This window comes from Macaca mulatta, chromosome 7 (genome assembly GCF_049350105.2).
Source record: "Macaca mulatta isolate MMU2019108-1 chromosome 7, T2T-MMU8v2.0, whole genome shotgun sequence".
Taxonomy (NCBI): domain Eukaryota; kingdom Metazoa; phylum Chordata; class Mammalia; order Primates; family Cercopithecidae; genus Macaca; species Macaca mulatta.
In genome coordinates, this window is record NC_133412.1 from 179,038,606 (window position 1) to 179,066,547 (window position 27,942).

Here is a 27,942-nt window from a genome sequence, read left to right on the forward strand (position 1 = left end):
TTTGTGAAAAGGAACTTTACTAGGAAACCAGAGGGAAAGAAATAGGACTGCTGAAGCCAGAGGCTGGACGAGGTCACAGGGATGAGGGCAGCAGCGCTGTCCCTGCAGGAAACCCCTCCTCTGGCTGTGGGAGCCCCTCTACCCACTCCAGGGGCCGAAGTCCCCAGCAGTCCTGTGGCCTGGCCTCAGAGGGCTTCCCTGTTCCTTCACGCTGCAGGGATGGGGGCTGTGGATGGATGGAGGGGTGGGTGAAGGGAAAGAGGGTGGGTGAGGCCTGGGGGACGGGGATGCCAGGCACTTGGACCTCAGGGGTAGAAGGGTCAGAGCAAGGCTGGGGAGTGAGGCCGTGGCGTTGGGCTGGACGCAGACTCAGAGTGAGGCCGTGGGCTGGCGTTGGGCTGGACGCAGACTCAGAGCGAGGCTGTGGGCTGGTGTTGGGCTGGACGCAGACTCAGCTGTGTCCTGGGCTGGGTGCTGGGCCCTCCTTGGCTTTTGGTGATTGTACAGTCAGAATGGGAGTGACCCTGAGACCCAGGGGCCTGGGATGAGCTCAGAACGGCTAGCAGCCACCCCCTCCTCGATGACTCCATTGAAAGGACAGACACTGTTTTGGGGTGGGGGCTGCGACTGGTGGTTCTGTCCGAACCTTTAACCTTGCGGCTGAGCGGGCCCCTCTGGGCTCAGATTCACTGGCCATCAGCCCACAGTAGTGACCTTGCACCCCCTTTTCTTGTCTGCTTCCCTTTTCCCACCCAGGGCAGGGCACAGCCCGAGGGAGGCTCGGGTGCCGGCAGAGAAGCAGCTAGGCCTGGTGGAGCGCGAGTGGCCCGTGGCCTAGGCGTGGGGCTGGAGGATGTTGGTGTAGTCGAGGGAGGTCTGGGGCCTCCCCTGCCGCGTGGCTGAGAGGAACCGCTGCACCTGAGGGGAGGGCGTGGGTCAGGGCGCTCTGCTGGCTCTGCCCAGCCCCCTGCCCTGGCCTGGCCCCTGGAGGTGGGTGCCCACCATGAGGAGTGTGATGGCAGCGCTGTAGCTCACACTGAGCAGGAAGAGTGTGGCGAAGATGCAGAGGCCAGTCCACGTCCACAGCACCTCACTCTCGGCCTCCTCCACGCACACGTCCAGCTCTGGGAGACCTGGCCAGTCAGCCCTCCCGGCTCCACAGTGGCAGTGGTGGTCAGGCACAGAGCCCCTTGCTGCTCTCGGCAGCCCTTGCTGCTGTTCGGAGTGGCAGAGTACCCTATCCGGGGCCCTCTGGGACTGCGCAGAGCCGCCAGCCAACCCTGAGGGTGGGGACCCAGGTCCCGAGTCAGTCAACAGCCCAGGACCAGGCTGACCACTCCTGACCTCTCGTCTGTGGGACCCACTCTGGCCCCATTTTCCCTCTGTTCCTTATGGCTTCTCTGGTTACCTCTACTCCACCTCTCTCTAGACCCCACCCCTCCCCCAGAGAAGGACCCAGCCCCTTGGCACAGGAGTGGCCCCCTCACTCAGGGCTCTCGGAAGGATGCGTGAGCTCTGCAGCCTGGCTCCCAAGACCTGGGACTCACTGCGTGGGTGCTCTAAGGGGCTGTCCTGGTGTAGACTATGAGCCCAGGCCTGTGGGAGTCCAGAACGGCCTCCTGGCCCTACCCTGGCCCGGCCCCGCCTACCAGCCTGGTCCCTCTGGATCCTCTTGCCCTGGGTCCCCTCCACTCCCTTCCCCAATGCCCTGAGTTGCCTGCTGGTCACAGGCCACCAGCAGGCGCAGGTCCAGCCTCGGCCCCTCACACCTCTTTCTGCTGCTCCCGGCCCGGAGCTGGGTGCAGGTGGGCCGGGATGTGAGAGTGAAGCTGAGTGCGTGGCTGTGATGGTGTGCAGGGACTGTCTTCAGACATGGAGGGGCTTTGTGCTCACGGGGTGCCCGGTGCCTGTGTTTGTGTGGATTTGGTGGGTGCTGTGCACTTGGTATGCATGACCACGGGGAGCGTTTGGATCGGGGGTGTCAGATGCACCCGTGGGTTTGAGGCCTGGGAGGGGCATGTAGCCTGCTCTGGGATTCTGGTGTGGGTGAGAGGGGGAGTGGGATGGAGCCCAGGTCCTGGGGTGCATCCATCCTGTGTTTGACAGGGTGACAGGGAGGGTTGGACTGGAGGAGACCATGTGAGGGCCTCTCCATTTCTGTCTGGGATCCAGCGGCCCAGGCATGATTCAGAGGAAGTGCTTGGGAGTAGCCTGGCTGGAGGCAGCATGGGAGGCAGAGTGTGGGCCACATGTGACCATGTGTGGGGTGCCTTTGGCATCCTGGTGGTGGTGCAGGGCGCTGTGGAGTTGCTATGGGGCCTGGTACATGCGCAACTGTGCCTTGAGTGGGCGTGACTGGGTGTGACTGGGTGTGTGAGGCTGGCAGTTCCCTGGGGGCCGACTCAGGATGGACCGAGGGGCAGGGGAGGGGCAGTAGGAGAGGGGGCCTGGGTGCTGGCCTGGGCCTGGTGTGCCCACAGGGCAGGGTGGCGGAGGCTGTGGGGTGTGAGTGGGCTCGGCCCCACTGGCCCCTGTGCTGGGGCCAGGGCTCTGCAAGGCGGGACAGGGCAGAGAGGCGAACCGCAGTGGCACAGACTCGGGGGAGGGCTGTCTGGGGTCCTGTGTACCTGTGTGGGGGTTTCACTTAGGGCTGTTTTTCCACCTGGAGGGGCCTGTGTGCCCATCTACACCTAGGGGTTCAGGGGCTCCTGTCCAGGGGGGTAGAAGCCAAGTCCCCAAGAGAGAGGGCTGTGGGGGCTAGGCTCCCTTGCCCCCTTCCCTGAGGACCTCTCCTGGGTCTTTGGACTCCTTGGAGGGGGAGAATCCAGAGTAGGGGCAGAGAGGGCCCAGGGTATCTGTGATGAGTCCCTGCAGATACACTGTTTGACAAATACCCCCGACATGAAGACAGATGGATGAAATGGTGCCTCAGCCCTGCCCACCTCCTCCCACCACCTCTCCTGGGGGGACTCAGCCCTGCCCACCTCTTCCCACTGCCCCTCCTGGGGGGCCCATTCCTGTGCCAAGATCCCCTGCCCACAGCCCTGCCCGCTGCCAAGAATGGGTGTACCCAGGGCTCTCAGCAGGCACGGTTTATTGGGGGTGGCTTCCTGGAGTGGTTGCAACAGTGGACAGGCCAGCCCTCCCCACTGCACAGCTGGATGGAGCCCTGAGAGGGAGGGAGGCAGGAGTGCATCATTTACCGGGATTTACAGACACCGCTTGCTGGACGATCCATGAGGGGCTCGCTGCCTCATGGACTGCACGGCAGATGAACTCGTCTTTCTGCTCCCATTCGGCCTTGGTCACCTCCAGGCGGCTGAAGACGAAGAAGCCGGAGCCCTTGGTCTTGCGGGGCTGCGTCACGCTGTGCCGGGCGTCCGGGAGCTGCACGTCGCTGTGCAGCCACTGCACCGATATGTCCTCAGGCATGAAGTTCTGGATCAGGCAGGCGAGGGTGCGCTTGTCCCGGCTCTCTAGCTTCTCTGGCGTTGCAAACACATAGACTTCCGGGGCAGCACGCGGGCCTGTGGCCAGACGTGGGGTCAAGCCCAGGCTCCGCTCGCTCGCTCCCTCCCTCCTCCCCCACGACCCTGGCCTGCCTGTGGCTCACCGCTGGTCTTGGTCATGGACCGCACGAGGGCCCTGGGGAGGTGGGGGTGGGTCACCCTGCACTGGTAGGTCTCCCCCTCGATCCAGTCTTGGGTGACCACCGGCAGGATGGACGTAACGGTTAACGTGCCATTGCGCTGCTTCTTCTCCGTTGTGGGGATGTGGGGCACAGGCTTCCCACTGGCCCGGGACCAGGTCAGGTTCACGGTCTCCTTGCTGGGTGCCAGGTCCACCACCAGACAGGTGATCGTGGGCGACTTGCTGATGAACAGGTCAAACGGGCTGGGCCGGCTTAGGTAGGCACTCACCCCTCTCGGGTTGGAATCTGTGGTACACCGGAGGACTGTGTGAGGCCCGCCCGCCACCTTCTCTGGCCTCTGTATTGGCCACCAGGGCAGGTGGGAACGTACCTGCACACTTCTTGGTGCTGTCGTTATAGGTGGTACCTTGATAGGTGACCTGGCAGGTGTAAGTGCGGTCCGACAGCCAGTGCTTCTGGGCGAGGGTGAACTCACTTTGTGTGGAGGCCAGCTCACCCTCCTGCGTGGCAGGAGGGGTGGGCGAGTTCACTTTCATGACCTGCCCGTTCTCCAGCCAGGTGACATTGATGGCCCCTGGGGTGTACCCGGAGATGAGGCACAGGAGCTGGATGGTCGGGGGAAAGTGCCCGTCGTCATCGCAGGATGACTGTAAGATCTTCACGGTAGGTGGGGTGAAGTTCCTGGAGCAGACTGGGGGAGAGCTGATGGTCATGAGGGTTGTTGGCCTCCCTGAGCTCTGTGCGCCCTCCCTCTTGCCCCCACGTTCCTGGCCCGGGTCCCCAAGCATGCTGGGTGTTCCCACCCACCCCCTCACCCCCTGCCCGCTCTGCCAGCCCTCAGCCTGGCACTCCTGGGAACTGTGGTCTCTGAGCTTGGCCCTCTCTTACCGCCAAAGGTTTTGTTGACCTCTTTGTCTGCGGACGATGGAGTGTGCACCACATGGCAGGTGAACGTCTCCTTGGCCCACGCACCCGAGACGGTCAGCAAGCTGATGGTGGCATAGTGACCGGAGGGCGTGAAGGTGGTGGCTGGTAAGGTCATAGTGCTTCTGTTGAGGGAGCCTGCGTCCCAGGTCACCATCACCGGCTCCGGGAAGTAGCCCGTGGCCAGGCAGCCCAGGGTCACGGAGGTGGCATTGGAGGCAATGTGTTTGCAGCAGGGGATCAAGGGGAAGACGAAGGGGCTCTGTATGGAGGCTGTGAAGACAGAACCTAGTCAGTGCCAGCCTCGGGCCAGGGCCCATCAGGCCTGGGGGTCTGGATGGAGGAGCTAGGGACCCCGTGGCAGCCCAGGGATCCAGATGGCCAGGGTCATTCTGGGCCTTTATCCCTACAAGCCCCTGGCCCAGGGCACCTCCCAGGGCCGCCGTTCCCCCACCAGAAGCTGTTGCTCAGCCACTATCCTCAGGATGGGCTCAGGAAGGGGGTGCCTCCAGGATGACCCCAGCGTCCCCATCAAGGCCGCTGCAGCGTGGGCATTCAGAAGCAGAGGCACTGGGCCATGCCCCTAGGCTGAAGCCCGGGGACCCCATGGGACATGGAACACCAGAGCCCTCCCCCTTCACACTCTCTCTGGGCTCATGGTGGATGGTCTGCCTGCCCTCCAACCGACTCCCATCCCCCGAGGCTGTGGTCTCAGCTCCTCGGGCTCTCGAGTGCCGAGCCCCCATCTCCCCATCACGGCAGCCCTCCCCTGACCTGCCAGGCGCCCCTGGTGCTCTGCCTACCCTTGACCTCTAGGGGAGGGCGGGAAGACCTGCCCTGATGCCCCGGGCAGTCCCTCCCACAACAGAACCCTGGCCCAGACATTGTTGTCTGCACAGCGTGGCCCTTCGCCCCTGGCCCAGAGCCCCAAGTCGCCAGCCCATCCTGCCCCTGGAGCCCAGTTTAGCTTGGTCTTGAAGTCTGCTCTGGGCACCCTGAAAATCACAGTATCCAGTCCCACTCTGCCCACCGGGACAGCCAAGTTCAGCTGAGACTGGCCCACTGCAGGAGGCACCCTCTGGAGTGCACTCTAGACCAACCTGGCTCAGCCTGGCCCAAGTCAGCCCAGGACCTCCCCTTGCAGGCAGCAAACTCTTATTTCAGTCCAGCCAGCTCAACCATTTTGCTTCTGTCTCAGCTCCTCTTAGTCAGCCAGGTGAGAATGGTCAGTCCAGCTCAATTTAGCCCAGTCCAGTTTAGCTCAGCAAAGCTGGACTTAAAATAGCCACCTTACCCCAACTTCACACAGATGAATACAGTCCAGACCAGCTTAGTCAGCTAAGTCTAGCCTAGCTAGTTAAATCCAGTTATGACCAGCTCAACTAATCCTACTCAGCTCAGCCCAGCCCAGCCGAACTCCGCTTAGCTCAGGCCAGGCCAGCCCAGCTGAATACAGTTCAGTCCAGCTCAGCCCAGTCCAGCACAGCCCAGTTTAGTTGAGCTCAGCCTGGCCCAGCCCAGCTCATATTAGCCCATCTCAGCTGAAACCAGTTTGGCCCAGCCTAGCCCATCCCAACTCAGTTTAGCCTAGCTCAGCTCAGCCCAGCTTACCCAGTCCAGCCCAGCAGCCCAATTCAGCCCAGCCCACCTAGGTTCAGCTCTGCTCAGTTCAGCCCAGCCAAGATCAGCTTATCCCAGCAGAACCCAGTTTAGATCACCCCAGCCCAATTCAGTTCAATAATCTAGGCCCAACTCACTCCAGCTTCTCTTGCCCTGTCCATCTCAGGTCACTCACCCAGCCTAGCCCTCCCCAGTTCAACCCAATTTAGCTCAACCCAGCTTAGTCAGCCCAATCAGCTAAGCTTGGCTCAGGTCTGTCCAGCTCAGCCCAGCTCCATCCACCTCAGCCCAGTTGGCCTGGCCCAGACAAACCCTGTTTAGGCCAGGCCAGCCCAGTCCATGTGAACTCAGCTGAACCCAGCTCAGGTCAGCCCAGTTAAGTTAACCTCAACCTGACCCAGCCCAGCCCATATTAGCACATCTCAGCTGAACTCAGTTTAGCCCAGCCCAACCTAGGCCAGCTGAACCCAGGTTAGGTTAGCTTAGCCTAGCCTAGCCCAGCCCAGCCTAGCCCAGCTCACCCCAGTCCAACCTAGCTCAGTCCGCTCAGGCTAGCCTAGTTCAGCCCAGCCCAGCCCAGTTCAATTCTGGTCAGTTCAGCCCACCCCAGCCCAACTGAACCCAGGTTAGCACAGCTCGGCTCAGTTCAGTTCACCTTAGCCTGGCCCAGCCCATATGAGCCCAGCTGAACCCAGTTTAGCACAGCTCAGCTCACTTTAGTTCATCTTAGTTGGGCCCAGCCCATGTGAGCCCAGCTGAACCTTGGTTAGCCCAGCCCAGCCCACTCAGGGCTAGCTTGGTTCAGTCCAGTTCCCTTTGGCACAGTTCAGTTCAGCCCAGCTCAGATCAGCTCATCCCAGCTAAACCCTGTTTAGCTCAACTCAGTTCAGCAATCTAAGCCCAGCTCAGTCCAGCTTCTAACCCTGTTCATCTCACAGGTCCCTCACCCAGCCTAGCCCTCCCCAGCTCAACTCAATTCAGCTCAACCCAGCTTAGCCCAACTAGCTAAGCTTGGCTTAGGACAGTCCAGCTCAGCCCAGGTCTTCCAGTCACAGCTCAAGCCAGGCCAGCTCAGCTCCATCTACCTCAGCCCAGTTGGCCCGGCCCAGCCAAATCCAATTTAGGCCAGGCCAGCCCAGCCCATGTGAACTCTGTTGATCCCAGCTCAGCTCATCCCAGTTCAGTTAACCTCAACCTGACCCAGCCCAGCCCATATGAGCACATCTCAGCTGAACCCAGTGTAGCCCAGCCCAGCCCAACCTAGGCCAGCTGAACCCAGGTTAGGTTAGCCCAGCCCAGCCCGCCCCAGTCCAACCTAGCTCAGCCCGCTTGGGCTAGCTTAGTTCAGCCCGGCTGAAACCAGTTTAGCACATCTCAGCTCAGTTCAGTTCACTTTTGCCTGGCCCAGCCCATATGAGCCCAGCTGAACCTAGGTTAGTCCAGCCCAGCCCACTCAGGGCTAGCCTATTTCAGCCCAGCCCTAATCAGCTCATCCCAGCAGAACCCAGTTTAGATCACCCTATCCCAATTCAGTTCAATAATCTAAGCCCAGCTCACTCCAGCTTCTACCCCGTCCATCTCAGGTCACTCACTCAGCCTAGCTTTCCCCAGCTCAACCCAATTTGGCTCAACCCAGCTTAGCCCAACCAGCTAAGCTTGGCTCAGGTCTGTCCAGCTCAGCCCACGTCTTCCAGTCACAGCTCAGGCCCAGCCAGGCCAGCTCAGCTCCGCTCCGCTCCATCCACCTCAGCCCAGTTGGCCTGGCCCAGCCAAACCCAGTTTAGACCAGGCCAGCCCAGCCCATGTGAACTCAATTGAGCCCAGCCCAGGTCAGCCCAGTTCAGTTAACCTCAACCTGACCCAGCCCAGCCCATATTAGCACATCTCAGGTGAACCCAGTTTAGTCCAGCCCAGCCCAATCTAGGCCAGCTGAACCCAGGTTAGGTTGGGTTAGGTTAGCCTAGCCTAGCCCAGCCCAGCTCAGCTCAGCTCAGTTCACCCCAGTCCAACCTAGCTCAGCCCACTCAGGCTAGCCTAGCTCAGCCCAGCTCAGCCCATCCAGGTCCACTTCTGGTCAGTTCAGCACAGCCCAGCTGAACCCAGTTTGGCGCAGCTCAGCTCAGTTCAGTTCACCTTAGCCTGGCCCAGCCCATATGAGCCTAGCTGAACCTAGGTTAGCCCAGCCCAGACCACTCAGGGCTAGCCTGGTTCAGTCCAGTTCACTTTGGCTCAGTTCAGTTCAGCCCAGCTCAGATCAGCTCATCCCAGCTAAACCCAGTTTAGCTCACCCCACCTCAACTCACTTCAGCAATCTAAGCCCAGCTGAGTCCAGCTTCTAACCCTGTCCATCTCAGATCCCTCACTCAGCCTAGCCCTCCACAGGTCAACCCAATTTAGCTTAGCTCAGCTTAGCCTAACCAGCTGAGCTTGGCTCAGGTCTGTCCAGCTCAACCCAGCTCAGCTCAGCCCTTCCAATCACAGCTTAGTCCAGTTCAGCTTGACTCAGCCCAGCTGAACCCAGTTTAGTCTAACCCAACACAGTTCAGCTGAACCCAATTGAGCCCAGCCCAGCTTAGTCCACTCAGGTGAGCCTAGTTTAGCCCAGTTCACTTTGGCACAGTTCAGCCCAGCCCAGCTCATCCCAGCTGAACTCACTTAGATCACCCCAGCCCAATTTAGTTCAATAATTTAAGCCCTGCTCACTCCAGCTTTTAACCCTGTCCATCATCAGGTCTCTCATCCAGCCTAGCCCTCCTCAGCTCAATCCAATTTAGCTCAGTCCAACTTAGCCTAACCAGCTAAGCTTGGCTCAGGTCTATTCAGCTCAGCTCAGCCCGGCTCAGTGCAGCCCTGCTAAGCCCAGGCCAGGTCAGGTAAGCTCAACAGGTAATACTCTAGCTTGGTGTCATTCAGTCCAGATAGTCCACGAACACCCCTTTTATCCTAAGTAGAGAACTGTAGCTTGTCCCTACTCCTGTGTCGGCCCAGCTTATTTCAACCAAGTCCTGCCGAGTCCAGGTCAGCCTAATTTAGCTTAACCCAATCCTGGACCACTCAGTGCAGGCCACCTCAGCTCAGCCTGATTTTGCCCTGCCCCCCAGATAAGTCCAGCTCAGCCCAGCTCAGTCCACCTTAGGGCTTAGAATAACCCAGCTCAAACCTGGCTCAACTGAGGGTAGATCATTTCACTCTACCCAGTCCACTCACTCAACTCAGCTAAACCCACCTGGCCCAGGCCAGCCCCGATCGCCCTGGCTCAGTACAGCTCAGCTTGGCCAGCCTATCCTCTAAAGGGACAGGGTAGCCCTCTCAGCCCACCCAGCTTGCCTCAGCTCAGTATGTTCTGCCTGTCTAGTCCACTCAGCCAAGCCCCATTCAGTCCCTGTCTGTCTAGTCCACTCAGCCAAGCCCCGTTCAGTCCATCCAGCTCAGACTTGCCCAGATCTGCCAGTTGTGCAGTGCAGCTCAGGACAGATCCCTGCTGCCGCCTACCCACCCTCCCTCCCGGCTCTGGGTTAGCTATCCCTGTCCTGGGGGTGGCAGTCTGCACCCAGCCTAGCCTTGCCCAGTGTGGGGCCTCTGACCTTTTTAGTCTTGGGCCCAGCTCTGTCCCAGCCAAGATTCCCAGCCCCTTGCCTTCTCCAGGTCGGTGTTAGGCTGTTTCTAGCTTTCCTGTGTCCCCATGCAGGGAAGGGGTGCCTAGAGTCCATGCAGTGACCAAGAAGCTTGGTTTATGCTGTGAGGGTGGCCCAGGAGTCCCCTCCCTGTCAGGGGCCCAGGCAGCTTCTCCCTCACTGCTGCCTGGGCCAGCCCCTCGATTGGGGTTCCCTGTGGCCTGGGATACCTGAAGTGCCGGGTCCTCCATTTGGTGCCTGTGGCTGGTATGGCCCATCTGGCTCCCTGTCGCGTTCCTGGATAGCTCCCAGATGATCAGTAACCATGGTGGTTATTTTTATGCCAGGCAATGGAGCCTGGGTAGGGGGAGCTCTGCCTCAGTGCTTTCAGCTAAAAATGGGGTGGGAACCCCCGGAGGCCCGGGCCGCCCTGGAAATTCCCTTTTCTCTCTGTTCTTGGGAAGTCGATTGAGCAACAGTGGGGGCTCAGGTGAGGCTCCTTTACTACGGACGCACACCGAGTGCTGGGGGAGGTTCTCTGCCCTCTCAGCCCCCACCCTGGGGCCCCTGCCCAGCTCCCAGACTGTCACTCTTGATGCATGCCTGGGCTTGGTGGTGCCGGTCAGCAAACTCAGGGTCCCGCTGCCTGGGAAAGGGAGAGGGTACTGGGCAATGCCACCTCTGCTCCCACAAAAGCCTTGTGAAGAAAGGATGGGGGCTCTTTTGTGCAGGAGAATGAGGCGCACTAAGGTGAACTCAAGGGCCGCGTGTCCAAGGTGTGCGTGCAGGGCTTCCTGATGGCCACAGCCCTTGTCCCCATGACCCGCTTGGAGCTGGCACCCTGCACGGTGGCCTCACCTTGTACTCACTCCCAGGTCACCGTCCTGCAGCCGGGGGTCCCCAGCTGGGCTGCTCCTCAAGGCAAGCACACGAAGGCGGGGGCCTGGCCACGGGCTGGCAGGGAGCTGGGCGGAGGTGGCTGGTGGCTCTGCAAGGTCCCTGCAGCTGCTGGAGGCTGGGGATGCCATGCCCCATCTATGCCGTGGATGGGTGTGGGCACATGAAGGCTGGGCTCGGACTCAGTGGTCTTCCTGGAGGCGCCCATGGCATTTGTCCCTGGTTGCAGCCCTGAGCGAGATGATTTCCTTCACACCGTTGGCCTGCCTGTCCCCCGGAGGCCAGCATGCGTGGAGTGGCCACCGGGGAGGGGTGGGGTGTATAGAACCTTTGGGGAGGGAGACACTGGGACCCTGCCCCCAGGACCCCGGGTTCCCAGGGCTGGTGGTCCTGTGGAGGGAGAGGGGCTGTCAGGCCTGGCACCCTCAGAGGGATGTTCAGCACGTGTGGAAGACCCTGGAAGGGCTGTTGGCTGCCAGAGCCCTGGAGGGCTATGATGTGAGGCTCAGGGAATCCAGGCTGGGTGTGAGTGTCCTGTTCCCAGGCTGTCCAAGGCCCCCATGCCCTGCTCGTGGCCCTGGGGAAAGGTGCCGTGTGGGAGGGTGAGGAGGAAACGCTGAGTTCCCTGGAAGGACCCATGATTCTGAGAAACCACAGCAGGGGTGGCGAGCCTCCGGCCCCCTCCGGCCCCAGTGAGGCTGTGTGCACTGTGTGGGTGTGGCTGGGGCTCCACTTGCCCCCCCATCTACCTGCTAATTTTCCCCAGGCTGTGGGCATTTGGGGCAGGGGCCTCAGTGAGACCCTCCTGGCCTGCTCTCTCCCAGTTCTATCCAATGCCCCAAGCTGTGCTAGGCTGCAAGGGCTGGGCAGAGTGGGTCCCCAGGAAGGAGGATGGCATCCCAGCTGGGGCTCCATCTCTGGCGCCTGCCAGCCTTGAGATCCCCAGGTTCTGTGTCTCCCTCTTGGGGCCCACCAGGCCTGCTCAGCTCCGAGCCCCATGTCCGTTCTCACCCTGCTCTGCTTTTCCTTGGTGCAGTGGCCCTGCCCTGGCCTCCAGAAATTGCCTTTGCCCCCACCTCTTCCTGTGTGAGGGGCCGGCCTGTTCCTCTCCTGCCCAGCATGTGCCCACCTAGGCCCAACAGGCACAGTGCCCCAGCCCCTCCTGCCCTCTTCTGGCCTTCATGCCCAGCCAGTGGCCTGGGCCTTTGCCAAGGCCTTGGTCTGTGTCCAGCTGCCGCTCCTGTGGCCCCACAGTGCTGTGCCTTCCCCTCAGTGACGGGGGTAGACTTTGACTAGAGTGGGCTGTGTCTCAGCTGTACACACTGTGTGTGTGTGTGTGCTGGGGTGTGTGTGTGTGTGCTGGGGTGTGTGCAGGTATGCTTGTCGGGGCACGGGGAGAGTCTGCCCTCCTGCCCCAGGCCTGGAATGGCCCTACCAGGGTGGGTGGGGGCAGCGTGTGTGAGGACAGTGCAGCTTTAGACATCTGTGTGTGTCTGGTGGGGGCGGGAGGACATGGTGTGGCATGAGTCTCGGGTTCCCCATCTCCATCCAGCTGCTTCCGGATGGCCGCACTCCTCAGGGTGCAGAGCAGCCTGGGGGGTCAGGAGGCTGTCAGGACACTGGAGTCAAGCATTGGCAGGGATGGGGGTGGGCTGGACAGGCAGCGTGGCCAGGGGGCTTTGAGCCAGGGCAGTGAACCACCCCTCAATTATTTTAAGTTTTGAAAGTCATATTTATTCAAGTGTAGTTTATATGCAGTATAATACATCCTGTTACATGTGAGTTTCAACAAATGCAGAGTCATGCAACCACCACTGTAATGCAGATAAACAGTTGTAGGAAGATGTAGAATCTCTCCGAAAATTCCACCAGCCCCTTTGCAAACAACGCCTTCCTGATCACCAGGAATCCATTGATCTGCTTTCTGTCAGAAGACTCTGACTGCATCATCCAAATGATCTATTATGGAAAATGTTATAAGCATCCAAAACACACAAAACCGTTTTAAAAAGTGAGATATTTTAAAAGTTTTCTTTAGCATACAAACAAAATGAAGGCACCTTCCCATTTTACTACAGACGTGCAGATATTTTTCTTGGTGCATAGAGATAAGGCAGAATTAGAATAAACACGTTCTAAAACTGACCTCCGGAAGAACTAGTCTTAGTCATTTCTTTGGCGTATGTGAATCAAGATTAGGGTTTGGTCTTTGATGTCAGCACTGTGTCAAAGATCAGATAGAAAATACAAATGGAGGGGCCCCTTTCTGAGGCCAGGCCCCACTGTCAGGGCATATGTGGTGACCAGGGGCCAACACCTGCTGAGGCTAACGGGCTACTCTGAGGAGGGCGAGTTTGCAGCTGCCTCTTGGACCCTTTGTTCAGGACCAGGACATGTGTGGCTGGGCAGCAGCCTTCAGACCCCCGCAGGCTGGTGCCCGGTGCCCACAGCCCTCTGTGGGGTTGTCAGGCCCCTGCACCCATGGTGGGGTGCTGGGCTCCAGAGTTCCCTGGGACCAGCTGACCTCTTGTCCTTGGTTTTGGCCCGAATGCAAGTCCCTTGTCTCCTCCGAGTAACTTCCTTTCCCCAGGGCTGTCCAGGCCCCACTGCCGCCTGCTCCTTCCCAGGGCCTCCTGCAAGTCCCGATGCTGACACTTCTTTGTCCACCTAGTTTAAACTGTGGCCGCCGCCTCCAGCTCTGTGTCTGCCTCCCAGCGAGGGAGCCGTGGTTGACGATCTCATGAGTGTCTGCCCTTCTGAAGGGTACAGTGTGGAGTCTCGTCGGTCTCACTTAAATGCCTAAGCACCTCTTCAGAAACCAGGGAGTCATCTGGGTTTCTCCATCTTTTCTCATCATGTTTTCTAAAGTTTTTCGTGGCAATTTCCTGGCAATTTGCAAGACAGGATTTTTTGGTTGCCAACTTCTGATTAGCTTTAAACTTGCCACGATCTCCCAGGTCATCCAGTCTATTGATGATGCTCATTACATTCTTCCTGATTTCCATGTGGTCAAATTCAATAGTTATTTACCCCAGGCTTGTATTTTGGAGGCTAGAGAACTCTGTTACCAGCTATATCTATGCTGTGGCTGCTGTAACAAAATATCACAAATGTGGCTTAAAACAATTTTTTTCAGTTTTGGAAGTCAGGAGTCTGAGATCAAGGTGTTGGTGGCTGTCTCTGAGTGCTCCAGGGGAGGACCCTCCATCTCTTCCAGCTTCCTGTGGTGAAATGGTTTGGATGCATGTGCCTCTAAATTTCATGTTGAGATGTGATGCCCAGTGTTGGAGGTGGGGCCTTGTGGGAGGTGATTAGATCACAGGGCTGGACCCCTCATAAATGGTTTAGCACCATCCCCCAGGTGATGAGTGAGTTCTCCCTCAGTTAGTCCATGCGGCAACTGGTTGTTTAAAAGTCTGGGACATGCCACTTCTCTTTTACTCCCTCTTGCCATGTGACATGCCTGCTCCCACTTCGCCTTCTGCCGTGATTGCAATCTCCCTGAGGCCTTGAAGCAGATGCCGGGGCCATGTTTCTGGAATGGCCTGCAGAACTGTGAGCTAATTAAACCTCCTTTCCTTCCTTCTCTTCTCCCTACCCTGCCCTTCCCTTCTTTTTGAGACAAGTTCTCACTATGTTGCCCAGGGTGGTCTCAAACTTCTGAGCTCAGGTGATCCTCCTGCTTTGGCCTCCCAAAATGCTGGGATTACAGGTATGAGCCACAGTGCCTGGCGCAAACCTCTTTTCTTTATAAATTACCAGCCTCACATATTTTTTTTTTCTTCTAATAACACAAACTAACACAGAAAATTGGTATTGAGGAGTGGAACATTGCTATAAAGATTCCTGAAAATGTGGAAGCAGCTTTGGAATTAGGTAACAGGCAGAGAGGTTAGAAGAATTTGGAGGACTCAGAAGACAGGAAGATGAGGGAAAGTTTGGAATTTCTTAGAGACTGATTACATGGTTATCACCAAAATGCTGATAGACATATGGACTGCGAAAGCCAGGCTGATGAAATCTCGGATGGAAATGAGGAAGTTATTGGGAACTGGGGTAAGGGTCACCCTTGTTAAATCCTAAGAAACAACTTGGCTGCATCGTGTTCATGCCCTAGGGATCTGTGGAAGTTTGACCTTAAGAGTGATGACTTAGGGCATCTGGTGGAAGACATTTCTTTTTTCTTTTTTTTTCCTTTTCTTTTTTTTTTTTTTTTGAGACGGAGTCTTGCTCTGTCGCCCGGGCTGGAGTGCAGTGGCCAGATCTCAGCTCACTGCAAGCTCCGCATCCTGGGTTTATGCCATTCTCCTGCCTCAGCCTCCTGAGTAGCTGGGACTACAGGTGCCCACCACCACGCCCAGCTAGTTTTTTGTATTTTTTGTAGTAGAGACGGGGTTTCACCGTGTTAGCCAGGATGGTCTCGATCTCCTGACCTTGTGATCTGCCCGTCTCGGCCTCCCAAAGTGCTGGGATTACAGGCGTGAGCCACCGTGCCTGGCCGGTGGAAGACGTTTCTAAGCAGACATTTCTAAGAGGTGACCTGGTTGCTTCTAACAGTCTATGATAAGATGTGGGAGCAAAGAAATAACTTAAAGTTGGAACTTATATTTAAAAGGTGTAAACGAAAAAATAAAATGCTAATCCAAGGGGATTCCAAAGAAACCTGAAAAACCAGTTCAGGCCATGACAGGAAGGGGAGGAGTTGGAGGTACCTCACTATAACCTCCCCCTTTTGGAATTTAGGCTCAGCTGACCAGTATTAACATTAAAACAAGGAGCTTAAGACTGACAAAGCAGACTCCTTGTAGCAATAAGATATCAAATTCTAATCTCACTCTGGTATAGCATCACATGACAGGTGGCAGGCATGGAAGAACATTAAAGTATTTTATCCCAGAATCTATTTCTCTGACACATTTTGGAATGGCCCTGCAAAGCTGTCTCTTGTGGAGGAAATTTATATCCTGTAGAGAATCTTCTTCCCTTTTCAGACCTCTTCCTGATTCAGGAGATATTTATTTGAGTCTGGCACCTTTTAGGGTCTGATAAGAGACATTTACCATCTCTTCTCTCTGAAACCTGGAGGCTTCATCTACATAAGAAGAACCTTGGCTTCCACAACCCCCTTTATCTTAAGCTTTGCTTTTTGCTGACTTCAACTTTTTAGGTAACAACTTTTCCAGCCAATTGCCAATCAGAAAATCTTCAAATCCACCTGTGATTTGGAATTCCCCACTTTGAATTGTTCTGCCATTCCAAACCAAACCAATGTATACTTTACATGTATTGATTGATGTCTTATGTCTCCCTAAAACATAAAACCAATCTGTAACCCAACCACCTTGCACACATGTTCTCAGGACCTTTTGAGGCTGTGCCATAGTTCATGGCTCTCACATTTGGCTCAGAATAAATCTTTTCAAGTGTTTTATAGAATTTGTCTTTTTTCATCAAGAAAGGGAAGCAGAGCATAAAAAATTTGGAAAATTCACATCCTGGCCATGTGATAGAAAAGAAAAAGGTATTTTCAGGAGAGAAATATAAGCAGGCTGTACCACTTGGTAGAGATTAGCATAACTAAAAGGGAGCTAAGAGCTCATATCCAGAACAAAGGGAAAAAGGCCTTGAAGGGCATTTCAGAAATCTCTGAGGTGGTCTTTCCCATCACAGTCCCAGAGGCCAAGGAGGAAAGAATGGTTTTTTGGGCCATGCTCATGGCCACCACTGCCCTGTGCAGCCTTGGGACACTGCTCTCCACATCCTGGCTGCTCTGGCTCTAGCCTTGGCTCAAAGGGCCCCAAGTATAGCTTAGGCTGCTGCTTTGGAGAGTGCAAGCCACTATAAGCCTTGGCAACTTCCACCTGGTGTTAAGCCTGTAGGCCCCCAGAATGCAAGAGTGAAAGAGGCTTGGCATCTTCTCTCTTGGTTTCAGAAATGTATGAGAAAGTGTTGGTGCCCAGACAGAAGCCTACCAACAGCATGGAGCCCTCACAGAGAACCTCTACTAGAGCAGTGCCAAAGGGAAATGTGGAGTTGAACCCCCATATAATGTCCTGACCAGGGCACTGCCTAGTGGAGCTGTGTGAAGGGGGCCACTGTCCTCAGACCCCAGAATGGTAGATCCACTGGCAGCTTGCACCCTGAATCTGGAAAAGCCACAGGCACTCAACTTTATCCTGTCAGAGAAGCCACAGGGGTGGAGTTGTCCAAGGTCTTGGGAGCCCACCCCTTGCACCAGTGTTCCCTGGATATGGGCCATGAAGTCAAAGGAGATTACCTTGGAGCTTTAAGAGTTAATGACTGCCCTGCTGAATTTCTGACCTGTATGGGGCATGTAGATCCTTTCTTTTTGCCAACTTCTCCCTTTTGGAATGGGCATGTTTACCCGAATGTCTGCACACTCATTGTATTTTGGGAGTCAATAATTTGTCTTTGATTTCATATGCTGATAGGTGGAAGGGAGTCATCTTCAGATGAGTCTTGGGACTTGGGAAATTTGGGTTGATTCTGGAATCAGGTAAGACTTTGGGGGACTGTTGAGAAGGCATGATTGTATTTTGCAATGTGAGAAGGATATGAGATTTGGGGGGCCAGGGGTTGAAGGATATGATTTATATATTTGTCCCCTCCAAATCTCATGTTGCAATATGATTCCCAGTGTTGGAGGTGGGGCCCGGTAGGTGATTAGATCATGAGGGCCGATCCCTCATGAATGATTTAACATCATCCCCTTGGTGATGAGTGAGTTTTCCCCCAGTTAGTTCACACACAATCTAGTTGTTTAAGTCTGAGGCCCCCCCTCAGCCTCTTGCTCCCATTCTTGCCATGTGACATACCTGCTCTCCCTTCACCTTTTGTGATGATTGTAAGTTTCCTGAGGCCCTCACCAGAAGCAGATGCTGGTGCCAGGCTTCCTATGCAGCCTGCAGAACTGTGAGCCAATTCAACCTCTTTCCTTTATAAGTTACCCAGCCTCATGTATTCCTTTACAGTAATGCAAATGGAAAAACACAGGTGGCTCCTGACACCCCTCATCTTCTCTTTTGTCATTGTATGGCTTACCTCCATGTGTATCTATGTCCTGTCCTCTTATGAGGGCACCAGTCTTTGGACTTGGGACCCATCTAAAATTTAGTATATCATCTCAAGTCCTTAACCTAATTGGTGAAGACCCTATTTCCAAATAAGGTCACATTCTGAGGTTCCAGGTGGGCATATATTTGGCCAGGGAGATGCTATCAGCCCACCACACCAGCCTAGGCTGGTACATTTGCATATAGCTTAGGGTTGACCTTTCCCATGGAAATATCACATCTCCCTCTGGACTTCAGTTTCACATGCTTTAGAATGCTTCACCTTGTCCAGCAGGAAGAGTCTCTTTTCATTTTTTAGCATTTTTCTCTCTCTCCTTTGGATTGGGTTAAAAAGAATTGATATATTCTATTGATGCATCTTTAAGTTCTCAGTTCCGTCTGTGTCTTCTCCAATCTGTTATTAAACTTGAGTAATGTTTTTCTCTTTCTTTTCTTTTTTAATAAAATAGAGATGGGGTTTCACCATGTTGCCCAACCTGGTCTCAAACTCCTGAGATTAAGTTATCCTTCCTTGTTGGCCTCCCAAAGTGCTAGGATTACAGGCATGAGCCACTGTGCCTGGCCAAATGATGTTTTTCATTTCAGAATCGTACTTTTAGTTCTAGAATTTTCATTGGGTTCTTGTAAATATTTTCAGTTTTTTAGAGATACCTCATCTAATCATTCATTATAACTGTATTTTCCTTTAAGTCTTTGAACATATTTCCCATAACTTCTTTAAAGTCCTTGTCTGATAACTGAGTCTGCATCTAGGTCATCTTGGCATTGATCTCCACTGACCCCTTTTTCTTTTGACTATGGATCACCTTTCCATATTTCTTTGCATACATGGTAATTTTGGATGTGCTCCTTGTGTTGTCGATAATGTGGTACAGATTATGGGTTTTTCATTCTTCCTTAACAGGGCATCGATTGTTTTTTTCAATGTTAGGAAGCAGTTAGCTTGAGTTGACTCGAACTCCAAAGTCTGTCTGCCTGGCAGTTGTCAGTAGCTGGAATCTCAGTTCTCTCAACCTTACAAGTGTTGTTTTCTGCTGGGCCCTTTGGAGTTTTCCCTACCCACGCACACCTAAGGGATCAGCCAGAGGTTTCCGTGGAGTTTACCTGCAGATTGTGGGGTTTCCCTTTGGTGACCTTTTCCTTTATGGACATCTTCTCTTCATTTCCAGCTGCTCTGAAAATGCAGCCCTGCATCCCAATCCTCAGCAGGAGGGCTGCAGTTTCCTGCTTGAACTCTAGCTGCACGTGTTACATGCACTGGGGTGTGACTTCAGACAAATATTTCAAGGAATAATCCTTACTGGTGTTTGCCTACTTTTGCTCATGTTCCAGTGCTTGCAATTGGTGTGTGTGTGTTGTGTGTGCTTACAGTTTTTCCAGTGTTTATAATTGCCATCTGCCGAAGGGCTGGTCTGATATTAGCTGCTCCAGCATTATTGGAATCAGAACAACTTTCTCTCATGTGGTTTTTCGTTTTCATTTCCCTGTTGACTAGTGTGGTTCAACATCTTTTCATACATTTAGTGGCTATTTGGATAGCTTCTGTAAAACATCTGTTCACGTCTCTTTCCTATTCCTCTGTTGAATTACTTGATTTTTTCTCATTGGTTTACAGGGGTCTTCTCTATATTATGGATGTGTTTCTGTCAGTCAGTTATATATGTTTATGGGAAACATTGAGAAAAACTGAAATGGACCAAAAGATTACTAGGTGCCTTCAATGGAAAGCAAGGCATCGTGTTATACACTCTTCTAGGCTATTTCATTCTATGGAGCTCTGCATCTTTCATTTTCTTTGAACTATTTTACAACTCTATAAGCCAGGAGTCCCCAACCCCTGGGTCATGCACTGGAACCGGTTCGTGGCCTGTTAGGACCTGGGCCACATAGCAGGAGGAGAGGGGTGAGTGAGCATTACTGTCTGAGCTCCACCTCCTGTCAGATCAGTGGCAGTATTAGATTATCATAGCAGCGAACACTATTGCAAACTGCAGATTCATGTGATCTACGTTGTACACTCCTTATGAGACCCTAATGCCTAATGATGTGAGATGAAACAGCTTTGTCCCCAAGCCATCCCCCGATCCTGGTCTGTGGAAAAATTGTCGTCCATGGAACCGGTTCCTGGTGCCAAAATGTTGGGGACCACTGCTCGAAGCTGTAGATAATTGATAGCGATGCAAAAACTCTTTGAATTGGTAGAAGTTCAAGTTCTCGTCTTTGGAAGGACAATGGATTCCTCCTCACCTCCCAGGGAAAAGGCCAGTTTTGCATCTATGAACTCCGTATAGCATTCCTGAATCAATTATGTCAGTGTAGTACTTTGAATTCCACTTTGAACTGGTTGTAACACCTTAATTAATGAGATAAAGAACACCTCTGAAATGTGTCATCATATGTTTATGTGAGTCATGATCCTCATATTTTAAAAAAATGATCTTTTATCTCGTTGAGATTTCTTCTCCCCCATGGCCTCACCCAGCCTCAGTATCCAGGAAGCTTAGTGTTCTGTGGCCCCGGAGGGCGGGAGACCAGGTGTTGATGAGCAGATCTGAGGTTGGCCACAACTTTTCCCCACAGCTCTGCTTCAAAGAGTGCCCTGGGAACGCCGCCCAACCCCACACCTGTCCTGTTGGCCGAGGCGAGCTCCATGCCATGTGACATCTCTGCTGGTGACCACCTGGTGAGTATGTGTTGAATAGAGAACTGTGCAGCCCCTCCACAGAGCTTCCAGGGCTTCTGTGCTCTCCAAACCTGTCTGGGCTCAAGGGACCTTCTCAGGGTGTGATGTGTTGGTGGCTGTGTTGAGCCCCTGTCCCTGAGGATAGGACTCAGGCAAGGACAAAGCTTTGGACTCAGAGGTGGTGTGGGGTGAGTGAAAGGAACAGGAGCTTTGGAGTCAGAAATGCGGGTTCCAGCCTGGCATTGTCCCCATGAGCACGGGCTGCAGCCTCACCAAGGCCTCAGTTTCTGTAGTAGTAAGAGAGTGTCAGAGACTGCAGCATGCATTTGAAAAGTGTCCAGGGATGGCAGGGGTCTGCGTGTGGACCAGCTCTCCTGAATACTGAGGGCATGACCTTGACCATTGTGAAAGCAAAGTAAAATCTCAGGAACCCAAACTCACCATGCCAAAAAGAAAAGTTGAGCTGGGAAGCTGAGTCATGGGAAGAAAAAAAGAAAAAGAAAACACAAAAGTCATGCCTTGCCTTTTGTTTCTTTTTTTTTTTTTTATTTAAGTTCTAGGGTACATGCGCACAACGTGCAGGTTTATTGCATATGTATACACATGCCATGTTGGTGTGCTGCATCCATTAACTCATCATTTACATTAGGTATATCTCCTAATGCTATCCCTCGACCCTCCTCCCCATAATAGGCCCCGGTGTGTGATCTTCTCCTTCCTGTGTCCAAGTGATCTCATTGTTCAATTCCCACCTATGAGTGAGAACATGCGGTGTTTGCTTTTCTGTTCTTGTGATAGTTTGCTGAGAATGATGGTTTCCAGCTGCATCCATGTCCCTACAAAGGACATGAACTCATCCTGTTTTATGGCTGCATAGTATTCCATGGTGTATATGTGCCACATTTTCTTAATCCAGTCTGTCACTGATGGATATCTGGGTTGATTCCAAGTCTTTGCTATTGTGAATAGTGCCGCAATAAACATACGTGTGCATGTGTCTTTATAGTAGCATGATTTATAATCCTTCAGGTATATCCCCAGTAATGGGATGGCTGGGTCAAATGGTATTTCTAGTTTTAGATCCTTGAGGAATCGCCACACTGTTTTCCAAACTGCCATCAGAGAATACTATAAACACTTCTACGCAAATAAACTAGAAAACCTAGAAGAAATGGATAAATTCCTGGACACTTACACTCTCCCAAGACTAAACCAGGAAGAAGTTGAATCCCCGAATAGACCAGTAGCAGGCTCTGAAATTGAGGCAATAATTAATAGCCTACCAATCAAAAAAAGTCCAGGACCAGACGGATTCACAGCCAAATTCTGCCAGAGGTACAAGGAGGAGCTGGTAGCATTCCTTCTGAAACTATTCCAATCAATAGAAAAAGAGGGAATCCTCCCTAACTCATTTTATGAGGCCAACATCATCCTGATACCAAAGCCTGGCAGAGACACAACAAAAAAAGAGAATTTTAGACCAATATCCTTTTGTTTCTAAACTGATAGCAGCAGCATGTAGGCTGGGTCTCCCCAGGTGGCCTCCCTCAGCCTGACAATATAAATTAACAGCCCGGTCTTCATGACGTGGGACAAAAGGAGACAAGACATCGTCCTTCCCGCCCCTGAGACGAACGCATATTTGACGTCTTCTACTCTGTTTATTTTCTTATCCAGTGGAGATTTACTGAGCACAAGGCGAACGAGTAATTGCTTCCTCCACCCCTCCTTTTCATGCAACGTGGGGGCTCAGTGAGCTCTAATCAAAGCCTCACAAGAATGTGACCCTCCCCTCCTGATTTTTTCTCCCTTATCTTTCCCCTCCTCCAGCTTTTCCCCTTTTCAATATTGAAGCAGGACACAGTGTGACTCCACCTGGGGTCAGGTGTGGTGTGGTCCACGTGGACAGCTAGGAAGGTGGTCCCTGACTGTGGTGGTCCGCGTTTCCTGGGAGACAGCCAGACGTGGGTGCTGAGGGGAAGAGGCCGGTGCAGTCGCAGGACGGGAGAGAGCATGTCCATTGTGCTGAGCGGGCTGGGAGGGATCCACAGAGAAGACGGTGTGGCTCAGCAGCCAGCACTGGGGACGGGAACGTGGGTGGAGGGCCTGGCACATGGAGCGGCTCCAGATGTGAGGCTGTGACCTGCCTGGGGAGCCCGTGCCTGAGTTTGCAGGGTGAGTGCTGGAGTCGCACAGGCTTGTGTCCCTGTGCGAGGCCTGTGTTGAGTACACGTTTGTGTCACGTGGCTCCCATGCATGGCAGGCATTGTCACGTGGCCCCCACGCGTGGAGTGCCATGCCAGACTGGGCGTTCTGTCTCCTCGAGGCCCAGCCCTGCCATGTTAGCAGGGATCTTGGCCATGGGAGTGGTGAGCACAGGTGTGGCCGTGCCGGGCCTCGCTGGCTGGGCTCGGTCGGGACCCCACACCCCTTGCTGGGTGTGGGTAGCAGAGGGGCCGAGGTGCCCTCTGGGAGGTGGTTGGGCAGGGGCAGGGTCGGGAGCGTGTTGGGAGACGGGGGTTCAGCTAGGCTCCTTCCCTGTGCAGGGGCTCAGCTGAAACCTGGGCTCTCACTCCCCTCACCTCTGCCTCCCCAGCATCCTCTCTCTGCCCCTCTCTTCAGCCTGCCTCGGGCCTTGCTCTGGGACCCCTGCTGAGAGGACAGGAGGCGCTTCAGCAGCACCCTGTGCTGGGCGGACGCTGAGGTCACAGCCTCGCTCTGTGTCCCCTCACAAGGCCACGTGGTGGCAGGTCCTTCCTCCAGTCTAACCAGAGTCCTGCTTGCTGCTCTGCAAGCCCACTTGGGTCCCGTGGGGCAGGGGCACCTGGCAGGGTGGGCTTCGTGGATTCAAGGGCCACCGATTCCTCCAGGTCAACATGCTCAGATGGTTCCATTCTCCCCCTTCCCTCGGCCACAGGGACCTCTGTATCTTGGGCTGACCACAAATGTCAACACAAGAGTCACACCAGGAATGTCACACCATGTCACATGTCGCACATCACACTATGTCACACCAGGGATGTCACGCCACATCCCACCATGGAAATCATCACACTGGGGATGTCGTACCCTGTCACACCCCATCATGCCACATCACACCATCTCCCACTACATCACATCACACCAAGGATGTGACACCCTGTCACAGCACATCTCACGTCACATCATGTCACACCACACCCCATCACACCCCATCACACGAGAGATGTCACATCCCATTACACCACATCACATTACGTCACACCATATCAAGCTATATCATACTCCATCACACCAGGGATGTCGCACCACAGCACATTGTCACACCGTAACATACCACTTCGAATTATGTCACACCACATCACACCCCATCACAACATATCACATTACACCACATCAGCTACATCATACCCCATCACACCAGGGATGTTATGCCACATCACATATGTCACACCACATCACACCACATCACACCAGGGAGGCACACTCATCACATTGTCACACCATGTCACAACACATACCCCATCACACCAGGGATGTCACACCCTGTCACACCACATCATACTCTATCACACCAGGGATGTCACACCCTGTCACACCATATCACATTGCATCACATTACGTCACACCACATCATACCCCATCACACCAGAGATGTCACACCCCATCACACCACATCACATGTTACACCACATCACACCCCATCATATCACATCATATCACACCATGTCACATGTCACACCCCATCACACCTCATCACATTCCATCACATTATGTCACACCACATCACACTACATCACACCAGGAGTGTTGCACCCCATCACTCTCCATCACATCACACTGCATCACATTATGTCACACCACATCATACCACATCATACCTTGTCATATCAGGAATGTCACACCACATCACATCACATGTTACACCACATCACACCCCATCATATCACATCATGTCTCACCACGTCACATGTCACACCACATCACACTATATCACCCCTAGTTACACTTCACACCACATTACACCAGGGATGTCACACCCAGTCACAGCACATCACATCATGTCACACCTTACCACATCACACCATGTCATACCCCATCACACCACATCACACCACATCACACCAGGAATGTCACACTCTGTCACACCACATCACATGTCATACCCCATCATACCAGGGATGTCATACTCCATCCCACTGCATCACACCACATCACATCACACCAGGGACATTGCACCACATCACACCACATCACATCACGCCAGGGATGTCATACTCTGTCATACCACATCGTAGCACATCACACCATGTCCTGTCACATCACACCACATTACACCCTGTCACACCACGGACATCACACCACGTCACACCATGTTGTGTTACATCGCAGCATGGATGGCTGGAGGGTGTGCAGGGGTCACCCACAGTGCAGCCTTGCTGGAGAGTTGAGGGAGGGTCCTGGGGCTGGGCATGGTGTTCCTGCAGGAGGGCTGTTCCAGGAGGGCTGGCCCTCTGGAGGATGCTCGGTCCCAGGTGGAAAGGGGCAGGTGGGGCCTGGGTGCCTCAGGGAGGGGCCCAATTTCCCCAGGGAACCTGGTCCAGGCGCCAGGCCCTGAAGGGGGCAGGAGCTGCAGGGAGCATCTGCTTCTTCCCAACTCGGCCTGCTCAGGGCACGGAATGACACAGCGCCCAGCACTGTCCTGGGTTTCCCTTCCTTAGCTTGGCCGGGCCGTCTGTCATCAGAGAGTGGACTGGAGCCCATCCCACCAGAGCACCCGGAGGCCCCGAGGGCCGCCTGAAGGGCAGAGGGTGGAGACCTGTCCAGCAGGGTCCCTGCAGGCTGGCTCGTTCTCTGGGCAAAGCTCTCCTGCATCTCTGGGACGCCATCCTTGGGCTTCGGATAGAGCCGGTGAGGCAGCAGCTGCCCGCCCTGACCCCAGGTGCTGTCTCCCTCACCCCCTCGCGGCTGCAGCAGTGTGTCCTGGGAGTTAAAGGGCTGGGCTTCAGCACCCAGTTGAGGCCAGGCCCCCTGGAGCCCTCTCTAGCGGTGAGGCCTCCCACGGCACCGCAGGGCCTGGAGTCTGGGGATTTCACCCCAACTCTGTGTTTGGTGCAGCTCCTGCTGCTCGATGCCACACCAACGAATCCAACCACTCCCCTTTTCCTGGGTGAGATGGTCTCTCTCCTGCCACAGGAAACTCCGATGGCATTTCCCAGCCCAGCCACCGCAGCCACCTCGGTAACAAGACCATGTCCTTGACTGAGTTCCAGCCAGGCTCCTTGGAGCCTCTCCACTCGGCCTCAGCTTTGGCTCGTAAAGACTTGAGCAGACACTAACAGTGTCTAACAGCTTCTGGTTGCACCCCTAGGCCGACCCCTGCCCCGTCAACATCTGCGTGAGAAAGCTCCGTGCACCAGAACTGACTGACTGCTCCAACCCCGACCTCCCTTTCTCAGGGCGTCTGCTGAAAGGGCTGCAACCACACGTCCTTCTGTCCGTTCCCGATGTCTGTGCATTTCCTGTGACCCAGGAGGGTCTTTCTCGGGACCTGAGAGCCACTCCCTGAAGTGTCCCCATTGGGAAGATGGGGCCGGTGTCTCCAGGCTCTGGGAGGACAGAATCCTGACCTCAACAATGGCCGGCGCGGACACAGCGGGCCCCATCCCAGGGACGCTGACCAGCGCTGGGCAACTTTTCCCTTCCCCGATGCCTGAGCCCCGAGCACCCTCGCTGCTCCCCGTACCGTCTCCCTTTACAAGGCTGTCGCCTCTGCACAGATGGAGGTGAGTTCAGGTCTTGCCGGACTCTTTCTTCTGTTGCAATAGTTATTTCTGTTGAAAATCGGTCCTTGCTACATGACCTAGTGCCCAGCTTTATCTTTGAAAATGTCTGTCTCCACCTCTGCCTCTCCTGCCTGGTCCTTGTTTCTGGCCCAACATGTCTCTTATGGGCTGAATTTTACCCCAGAATGAATCACACCAGGTTTCACCCATACCTGATTAAGGTGATATTTTGATGAGATTTCAGGCTGAGAATTGATGCTGAAAGGGCTAAGTTTGGGGGATGCTGAGATTAGGATGAATGTATTTTTCATGTGAGAAAAACATGAATTTTGGGGGGCCAGAGTATGGACTGTTATGAGTTACATTGTGACCGCTACAAATTCATATATTGAAGTCTTAATCCCTGGCCTCGCAATGTGACTGTATTTGGAGATGGGGTCTTTACAGAGGTCATTACATTCCTATGAGGTGAATCTAATCTGATGTGTGTTCTTCTGAGAAGAGAAGCTTAGGACACGGGCACACAGAGGGATGGCCATGTGAGGACCCAGGGAGGAGACAGTGTGTATAAGCCAAGGAGAGAGGGCTTGAGAGAAACCAGCCCTGCCTGCATCCCCATCTCAGATTCCTGGTCCCTAGGCCTGGGAGGATCCAGGTCTGCGGTGCGAGCCGCCCCTCTGTGGTCCTGAGCTGACTCACACAGATCTGACACCCACCTCTTGATTCTGGAAGGCCCTCTGTGTGGCTCTGCCTGGCCAGTCTGAGCCAGCTCCCAGGCCCCAACCCAGCTTGTCCTGGAAGCCCTGCCCCATGCAGAGTGACCAGGGCAGGCAGCACCGTGCCCAGCAGGAGGAGAAACTGCATCCACGTAGGCAAGAGGAGAAGCCCCGGGGGTCCATGTAGTGACGGGGCCAGGGAGGGCCGCGTGGGCAGTGCGTGTGGCCGCAGGAGGCGGGGGCCGTGTGCAGGGAGCCCCCGAGGTACAGCTCGACCAGCTGCCTCCTGACTCTGCTTCCCACCGGGCGCAGGACGCGCGTGAACACAGGAAGGCTGCTCCCATCACAAAGTACAAGACTTAAAAAGGATATTTTATTGTCATCAAAAATGAGAAACATTAAAGACAGTTAATGAGCTTTAGAAAATTTAAAAGAAGAGAAAAGCTACCAAAGCTGAAATCGTGGCACCTCCTCCCAGTGAGCCCGGGAGTCCTCCCTGACGGCCGAGGCAGGTGCTTGCCGCGCTCCCGCTCGTGCCTCCCTTCCTGTCTGCAGACTCTGCGTGACATTCACCGAACGGCGTGACGCGGGCAGCAGAGCGTGGGAGCCTCTGTCCAGCAGTCGTGGCCGGCAGCCCCGCTCTCCCCAGGCCGCGGGCACCCTCTTTGCCGTCTCGCCTCCAGCTCATGCCCCAGAGTGGCTGCTTGTTCCTGCTGCACGTGACTTGGGGCTGGACTTAAGCCTCTGTGATGAGTTCCGCCGTGTTCACGCTCCTGGCTCTCCTGGTGTCCCTCCACCTCTCTCCCCGGTGCTCCGGGGCCTCCTCTGTCCCAAGGACCCACCAAGGCTGAGCCTTGCCTGCCTGGGACCTGGTCACCAGGCCTCCTCTGGCAGACCTGTCTGGGCAATGCCCACCCCTTTCTTGGGCTGTCCTCACCCTTGCCCTGTAGGGCTCCTGTAGCGACCACGTGGCCTGG

General features: G+C 54.6%; 1 long non-coding RNA gene and 1 gene segment (V, D, J or C); one reads left to right on the plus strand and one right to left on the minus strand.

The window, feature by feature from the left end:
* Positions 1 to 8,047, minus strand: LOC114679689 (immunoglobulin heavy constant epsilon-like). The segment is given in 7 exon segments: positions 1 to 918; positions 1,003 to 1,280; positions 3,204 to 3,527; positions 3,614 to 3,937; positions 4,023 to 4,343; positions 4,541 to 4,849; positions 5,677 to 8,047. Coding segments are annotated over 6 exon segments (1,524 nt in total).
* LOC144330507 (uncharacterized) lies at positions 5,671 to 27,408 on the plus strand. Its single transcript, XR_013396768.1, has 4 exons — positions 5,671 to 7,436; positions 7,481 to 9,069; positions 20,382 to 20,484; positions 25,660 to 27,408. It is a non-coding gene; the product is annotated as an uncharacterized LOC144330507 (long non-coding RNA).
* Positions 27,409 to 27,942: the final 534 nt, after the last annotated feature.